This window comes from Myotis davidii, unplaced genomic scaffold, assembly GCF_000327345.1.
Source record: "Myotis davidii unplaced genomic scaffold, ASM32734v1 scaffold430, whole genome shotgun sequence".
NCBI lineage: Eukaryota > Metazoa > Chordata > Mammalia > Chiroptera > Vespertilionidae > Myotis > Myotis davidii.
Window position 1 is genome coordinate 1,231,393 of NW_006285247.1, and position 9,151 is coordinate 1,240,543.

Here is a 9,151-nt window from a genome sequence, read left to right on the forward strand (position 1 = left end):
CATGACTTTTTCCAATGCTCGACTGTCCAATCCTTGTGTTCCTGTGAGAATTGGAGATGTTTTATCTTGGTAACTGCAGACAGCAAAGGTGTTCGAACAGGCCTTCAGCTTCCATATCCCATATAATGCAGTGTACGGCTAATTTGCCTACAAACGTCAGGTGGTCATAATAATCTGGCCACTCACCTTCAAAGGCTGTTAAATCGCATTGTTTACCTGAATCTTCAGAAAAAAATCACTTCTGTCGTGGTAAACAACCTGCTTCCTTATTTATAATGGTCCGGCCCTCTAGCAACTTCAGTGTGAAATTATAGCTAATTTGCCAACAAACGTCAGGTGGTCATAATAATCTGGACACTCAGTGTATATGCCACCTACAAGAAACTCACTTCAGATATAATGATACATGTACATTAAAAGAAAAAAGTTGGGAAAGGATATACCATGCAAACATTGATCAAAAGAAAGCAAAATGGAATAAATTACTCCCAGATAACGGAGACTTCAAAGCAAATTACTAGAGGTGGACATTACATAACGATAAAAGGTCAAGCCACTAAGGCATAGCAAAGTATGTAAGCACCAACCAACAGAGCTGCAAGATATAGAACTAAAAAGGAAAAAGCCACAATAATAGCTGGAGACTTCCAAACTCATCTCTCAATAACAACATGAGTAGAAAAATCAACAAAGATATAAATTCAACCACATCATCAACCAATAGGATCTAAACGATATTTACAGAACACTCCAGCCAATAGCAGACTATACATTCTTTTCAAGCTCCCATGGAACAAACCAAAAATAGGGTTATGAAACATATCTGAAAAAAATAATCAAAATAATAAACTGCATTCTGACAGTGAAATCAAACTGGAAATGAAGAACAGAAAGGTAACAAAAATGTCTCCCAACACCTAGAAACTACACAATACACTTATCAGAATTTGTGAGATGCAGCTAAAGCAGTACTGGTGGAAATTCATAGCACCAAATGCTTACATTAAAAGAGTCTCAAGTCAATAATTGAATCTCCCACTTTAAAAAACTAGTAAAAGTGCAAAATATACCCACAGCAAGCAAAATCTTTTTTTAAACTGACAAACACCTAGCAGGACTCATAAAAAGAAAAATTACCAATTTCAGGAATGAAACAGGCTATCACTAGAGACCTTAAAGATATAAAAAGGATAATAAAGGACTACTACAAACAACTCCATACACATAAATTTTACATTAAATGGAATGGACCAATTCCTCATACAAGAAAAATTACCAGTAAAAATTCATTAATATGAAATAGCTAATTTGAATGGCCCTTTAACTATTAAGGAAATTGAATCTGTGTTTTAAAAACTCCCCCTCAAAATTTTCTAGACTCAGATGATTTAACTGGAGAAGTCTATCAACCATTTAAAGAATTAACACCAATTCTGTATAATCTCTTCAAGAAAATAGGAGGGTAGACTTGAAATTCATTTTATGAAGCCAGTATTCTCGATACCAAAACCAGACAAAAACAGCATAAAAAGAAAACTTCAGATCAGCATCATACCTCATGACTACAGGCACAAAAATCTTTAACAAAATATTAGCAAAGAGAATTCAATGCAATCTACTGCATTAACAGACTGAAGAAACCACATGATCATATCAATGGATACAGAAAAAGCACTTAACGAAAGTCATCACCCACTCATGGTAAAACTAAAAATATTAGGAAAAGGGAACAGTTCCCAACTTGATAGAGAATATCTACAAAACTATACAGCTAATACATGTAATTGTAAAAGATTAAAAATTTTTCTCCTTTATATCAGAAATAAGTCAAGATGTCTGCTCTTAACACTGCTAATCAACATAGTACTGGAAGTCTGCCAGTGCAATAAGGCAAGAAAAGGAAATAAAAAGCATCCAGATCAGAAAGGAAGATATAAAACTTCTTATTTTCAAATGACAAGATGGTCCATGCAGAAAATCCCAAGATATTAATAATTCCCTTCCAAAATGTCAGATAGGTTTAACACCATTCTGAGCAAAATCCCCCCCACCCTCCTGCAAATAACCTCTGCAAGATTTTTTATAGGTGTAGACAAGATTATTCTAAAATTTATAGGAAAGGCAAAGCAACAGAATAACTAAAATAATTGTAAAAATGAATAATAGAATAATAAAATGGAAGAAATCACTCTACCTACCCATTCCAAGATTTATTATAGAGCTAGAGTAATCAAAACTGTGTATGTAGTACTGGTGGAGTACTGGAACAAAAAAGAAAAACCAGAAAGAGCCTCACACAAGTATGTCCAAACAATTTGACAAAGGTACAAAAGCAATTAAAAGGAGAAAGAATAGTCTCTCAATAAGTGGTGCTAAAACAATTGGAAACCTATAGGCAAAAAATAAACTTCTACCTAAACCTCATAAAAAAATTAACTTTAGCCGGAACCGGTTTGGCTCAGTGGATAGAGTGTCGGCCTGCGGACTAAAGGGTCCCAGGTTCGATTCCGGTCAAGGGCATGTATCTGGGTTGAGGGCACATCTCCAGTGGGAGATGTGCAGGAGGCAGCTGATTGATGTTTCTCTCTCATCGATGTTTCTAACTATCTCTCTCCCTTCCTCACTGTAAAAAATCAATAAAATATATTTTAAAAAAATTAACTTTAAAGAATCATATATTTAATATAAAGCTTTTTGAAGAAAACACAGGAGAAAATCTCTAGGATCTATGACTTAGTAAAGAGCATTTTAAACACATCAAAAGCATGATCCATAAAATAATTTTTAAAAAATCAACAAATTGTATTTCATCAAAATTAGAGATATCTGTTCTGCTAAAGACCTTGTTAAGAGGATGGAAAGACAAGCTACAGACTGGAAGAAAATATTTGCAAACTACACATCTGACACAAGGATTCATATTTAGAATATATTGAGAGTTCTCAAAACTCAACAGTAAAAATAAAAACAAAAACCAATCCAATTAGAAAATGAGCGAAGACGTGAAGAGACATCATCAAAAAGGATATATTAGATGGTAAATAAGCACATGAAAGATGTTCAACATCTCTAGCCATCAGGGAAATGCAAATTAAGACCACGATGAGGTATCACTACACTCCTATCAGAACAGCTAAAATAAAAAATAGTGACAATACCAAATGCCGGCGAAGCTTCCGAGACACTCGATCTTTCATACATTTCTGGTGGGAATGTAAAATGGCACGGCCACTCTGGAAAATAGTTTGGCAGTTTCTTAAAAAACTAAACAAACTTAACCATGACCCAGCAATTGCCCTTCTAGGCATTTATCCCAGAGAAATGAAAACTTAAGTAAGTCCACACAAAACCTAAACACGATTGTTCATTAGCAGCTTTATGTTTAATAGCCCCAATCTGGAAAGGACCAAAATATCCTACAACACATGAATGGCTAGATAAACTGTGGTACATCCCATACCATAGAATACTACTCAGCAATAAAAAGGGAGAAGTACTGACACACAACAACTTGGATGGCATTATAATGAATGGAAAAAAAAAATCTTAAAAAGCGCAATACTGTAACATTCTTACAATGACAAAATCACATGTGATAAAATGACACACACACATTGTACAATGTCAAGACTTTATATATTGTATTATAGTTATGTAACCATTGGGGGAAATTGGGTGAAGGGGCCTCTCTGTACTATCTTTCAAACTTCCTGTGAATCTAACTTCAAGATCAAAAGTTTAAATAAGCAAAAAAATAATAATAATAATAATAATGATAAAATAAAATAAAACTAGCTGCAAGTCAAGAAAAAAATAGATTAGGCTCTGCCAAGAAAATGTGAAATGACCTGAAATCCACACAAGAAACTAGCAATTTCTCCAAATTTAACAATCCCAAATGTTCAGATGACATCACCAACAACTTCTCTAAATTATCAGCAAAGGATACATATGTACATCAACATGCTAGAGAAGGGGTTGGCAAACTACAGACCATGAGCCAGCTCCAGCTGTCTGTTTCTTTAAATGTAAAAGTGTATTGAAATGGACACAAAACATAAAAAAAAAACCCTACTACTAGCTTTAGATATTGGTTATTTTATAATAACACTGATTATCACAACAATATCATCTTACAAATGAAGATTTTTCAGTTTATTGGAGCACAAATTATAAAATTCATTGGAATGTCTTATGCCTAGAACAAGTTTCCAAACCTATCAAAATATCATGAGACTAAAAAAAAATTAAAAAAAGAAAGGAAAGAAAAAGCAATTCCCAATTTGCCATCCAATTTACCAAACTGCATTAAAAATCGAGCTCCCTAAAAAAAAAAAATCCAACTCACACAAACAATGGAAGTACAGCTTAACAGCAGTTACCATACCTTGGAAAGTATCAAATCACCTAACCATCGCACACAATCAACATAATTCCTATGTATGTCTCTGGTAGAAAAGTCAGGAAAGTGAATTTTCTGAGAAATAAATGGCCTGAAATGGAAATGTAAAAGTTAAGAGAAAAAAGTATAGTCGAATCACACTAACTTTTATTTTTGGATTTATAAACTTTGAAAAATAAAATGCATGACGATTTTTCCTTGATCCTAGAAAACTGAATACCTTATCTTTCTATTGAGAGCTACAGTCTTACTCCATTTTTGTTTCTATATTTTTTTCCATTATCAGCTCAATTCAATTTTGTTTTTATCCTATGCAATTTCATTTATAAAAATTGTAGCTTCATACCATACCATGTATATATAGGCCAAATTTAATCAATTCTGGCTATCCTAACCAATGATAAGCAAAGATATCTGATTATAGACCTAGAAGTATTTTTACAGAAAATACCTACTCAATCCTTTAAAATTAAACTATGGGCCCTAGCTGGTTTGACTCAGTGGACAGAGCGTCGGCCTGTGGACCAAAGGGTCCTGGGTTTGATTACAGTCAAGGGCATGTACCTTGGTTGCAGTCTCCTTGGGCACTGGCCCTCGTCAGGGCTTGTGCAGGAGGCAACCAATCTATGTGTTTCAGTCACATCGATGTTTCTCTCTGTCTTTCTTTCTCTCTCTTCCACTATTCCTAAAAATCAATGGAAAAATATCATCGGGTGAGGATTAACAACAAAAATAAATAAAATAAAATTAGACTATGAAAGTCAACACATCTGGGTTATTTCAACAGATGGTCATTTTATTGGAGCTGATTTGGCTCAGTGGATAGAGCATTGGCCTGCAGACTGAAGGGTCCTGGGTTCAATTCCGATTAAAGGCACATGCCAGGGTTGCGGGCTTGATCCCCAGTCGGGGGGCGGGGGGGGGAAAGGGGGTGTGCAGGAGGCAGCCAATCAATGATTCCCTCTCATCATTGATATTTCTATCTCTCTCCCACTCCCTTCCTCTCTGAAACCAATAAAAATATATTAAAAAAAAAAAAGATGGTCATTTTCCTAGGAACAATGATACATAATTCCAAAGGCTGCTAAAGGTAAGATTACATTAGAGTACTGCCTTGAGCAACAATTTTGAAAATGGTATCTGACAGGAATCTGACATATATTAGTTAGGACTTTTTTTGTATCGAAGAAAGTAAAATATGGTAGCATTTTCCCCCCCTTAAAAATGTTTGTGTAAAGACCGTAAGCTACAAGTTGCTACCAATCCTACAGTTAATTAAAAGTAAACCTAACATTTCTAATCTAGTGAGTGATTCACTTTCTGTACTGAAATAACTGCAGAAGTTTGATATGCCAGAAATTAGTTATGTCTCGGGCAAGTCACAAATCCTCTCTTTACTTTTCCCACAAGATTGCTGGACTGAATCATTTCTAACATCCCTTCCAATACAAATTCTGGGATCTTTTATTAGCCCTGGCTGGTGTGGCTCAGTTGTTTGGGTGTCATCCTGTGCATTGAAAGGTCCCTGGTTTGATTTCCAGTCAGGCACATGCCCAGGTTTCAGACTAGGTCCCCAGTTGGGGGCAGAAGGGAGGGGGAGGGCATGTTGGAGGCAAAAAAAGCAATGTTTTGCTTTTACATCATCAACATTTTCCTTTCTCTCTCTAAAAGTGAATACAAAAATCTTTTAAAAAATTAAAATATTATTAATGATCTACTAAGTGCTTAATTCTGCTATAATTATGTTATTTGCTTTTAAAAAATAATTTTACTGATTTCAGAGAGAGGAAGGGAGAGGAAGAGAGGGATAGAAATATCAATGATGAGAGAAAATCACTGATTGGCTGCCTTCTGCACTCCCCACACTGGGGATTGAGCCTGCAACCTGGGCATATGCCCTGACCAGGAATCGAACCGTGACCTCCTGGTTCATGGGTTAATGCTAAACCAGTGACCACATGGGTTAGGCTATTATTTGCTTTTAAATCAAATACATATTATAAACTATTATTAAACCTTTCAAGGAGAAGACCAGCATAACCCCCTGTTTTTTGTAAACTGTGAAATATAATTTCTATGTATTCTAGAGCTCCAGAAAATATAAAAACGTAAATTTAGGACTGTATAAGCTTTTGGTGTTTTAAAATAGAAATCTGAAAGCTGTGCTAATCATTAGAGGCCACTGAAGTTTTGATGAATATAAGTGCAATGAAATATATACTGATGGCTACAAATTTAACTAATAATCTATTAGTCTGATTTGATAACCAGAAAATTCTAGCTTTGCTTGAAACACAAAGTGCAAACAAAGTTAATATACACAAACATGATAACTATGGTCAAAGTATTATATTAATAGGCTAAATAAGATTCTGAAAAGATAGTTATTGAATCAAGAACTGAGGCATTTCAAAAATATATGAAGATAACCATTAAAAACAAACAAACAAAAAACAAACAAACAAACAAAAATATATGAAGAACATTGCAAAGTTCCCACTTCTTAGTCGCAGGGAGCAAGGCTCCCACTTTTGAAATTTCTCCACTTAATGAAATGAGTAGCAATTAAAGGAAAGCATTATATTAACATGAATTAAAGCTAAGAACCCCATTTTAAAAAAAGGTTTACTGCACTGAATTAAAATTTACACGGAAAGAAACTAAGTAAAATGTGCTACTAAGTTAGAGAAAATACAATGTAAAGCTGATTTAAAAAAATGAAACATAAATATATTAGATTAAAAATAATGGCTTCTGTTGAAAATTTGTGAATTTTATGATATATAAAGTTTTTAAAGTTAACTTCTAAACTCAGTGTTGGGGACTTATATAACAATTTTGGAAAAAGTAAGACCCATCTATTTCACAGCATGAGATACTTGTTTTAAATGCCACAAATGTTACCTGTTAGTTTTATTTGGGTTGTAATCATAGGAGTCCTTAATTGCATTAATCATTCTCTTTGAATTAATCCTCCAAAGTTTAAGAGAGTGATCCATACCACAGGACATTATTTTTTCACCCAAAAGATCATAATCCTGTATGTAAAACAAAAATGCTTAAGTTAAATATTTAAATTATTTTTCCAAACTATACTATTCAGTTTTCACCTATGTACAGTATTGTGAAAAATTTCAAACCACAACACTAACATTTTGGGTTTCATCTATGTAGAAAATAAAAGAGTTTTTATTGCTCTCAAAATTTAGTTTTAAGTGATTTGTCACCACCACAGTAGATGAGCTTGTAAGCTAAGGAAAGCAAAAAATAGTGTTTAAATTTCATTTATCTTTCAATGAACTTTAAAATATTTTCTTTGCTTGATTTTGAAGATAAACTGAATGCCAAGCCCTAGCCAGTTAACTCACTGGTTAGAGCATCAGCCCTCAGACCTAAGAGTCTTGGGTTCTATTCCCGGTCAAGGGCACGAGCCTTGGTTTGTAGGCTCGATCCCGGCCAGTAGGTCGGGGTGGGTGTTGTAGGCAACCAATCAATGTCTCTTGCTTACAGCTCTACCTCCCTTCCCTCCACTCTAAGGGGGAAGAAAAAAACACTGGAAAAAATATCCTATAGTGAGGATTAAAAAAATTTAAATGCTGATGTATGACATAAAACCTGAATAGTTATATTACTTTTCTTTGTCCAACCCGAATCAAGCAATGAAACTGACATCTGTATGTGCAGCTACTAAACAACTAAAATTTTATCTGTGTTGTAAGTCAAAATCTTCAGTTACACTGGTCTTAAGAGTTCACTTTTTAAATGAATTTTTAAAAATGTCTAAAAAAGGGAAACAATGTAAGTTTATCATTTGCTGTTCACTAATTTTTAATAGGCATCTAACAAATATCTATTATAACCACCTTATTTCATGGATAAGATACTGTGGTACATGGATGCTATTTAATTTAACACATGATACATGCGTCATATATTAATTCTTCTAACAGTGAACTCCAGTATTATAGAAAAGAAATACAGACTGTCACCTGTTCTCACTTTTAGAAATAACAGTAGATGGTGATGGACCAACAATACAATATACAGATGATGTATTATAGAATTGTACAACTCAAACCTATAAAATTTTATTAACCAATGTCAGCCCAATAAATTCTATTTTAAAAATAAAGAAAAATACTCCCATTAAAAATAAAAGGAAATAAGAGTAGGGAGTTCTATTTAAGGAAAATATTTTCCTTACTCATCTAGATAGTATATGTTAATCCAACCTCTGGATTAATTGTGAACACTGTTTCACAAGAGCTTAGGAACTTTAGGTTTGTTGCTTACTGAATTCACCAGTCTGGTGAACAGCAGCAAGGCACTCACTGACTCACTGTTCGTGCCAGTAACTCTAATTTGAAATTCTTAATAAACAATGGTAGCCTTTAAAAGCCAAATGGAGACTGCCACTGCAACTACTAGAAAATCCAAGTTGGCAGGGCATGATTCTCACAAAAGCACACAAACTCCAACCATAGGAACACTTAGTACCTCCAATTAAAATGCTACGATTCAAAATGTGGTGCCCCTGCCCTAGCTAGTTTGGCTCAATGGATAGAGCATCAGCCTGAGGACTGAAGGGTCCTGGGTTTGATTCCGGTCAAGGGCATATGCCTGGGTTGCGGGCTCAATCAACCAGTGGGGTGTGCAGGAGGCAGCAAATCAATGATTATTTCTCATCATTGATGTTTCTATCTCTCTCCCTCTCCCTCAGTGAAATAAGTACAAATATATTCAAAAAAT

General features: G+C 34.5%; 1 protein-coding gene across 1 annotated transcript in view; it reads right to left on the minus strand.

Annotated features, from left to right (window-relative positions):
- EED (embryonic ectoderm development) overlaps positions 1-9,151 on the minus strand; it is a 33,936-nt gene that overhangs the window by 6,581 nt on the left and 18,204 nt on the right. Inside the window, exons 6-8 of the mRNA XM_006755897.2 lie at positions 7,307-7,440; positions 4,388-4,493; positions 3,159-3,233 (exon numbers count right to left, since the gene is read on the minus strand). Of these exons, the coding sequence (XP_006755960.1) occupies positions 3,159-3,233; positions 4,388-4,493; positions 7,307-7,440 (315 nt within the window). The remainder of the gene's footprint in view (positions 1-3,158; positions 3,234-4,387; positions 4,494-7,306; positions 7,441-9,151) is intronic.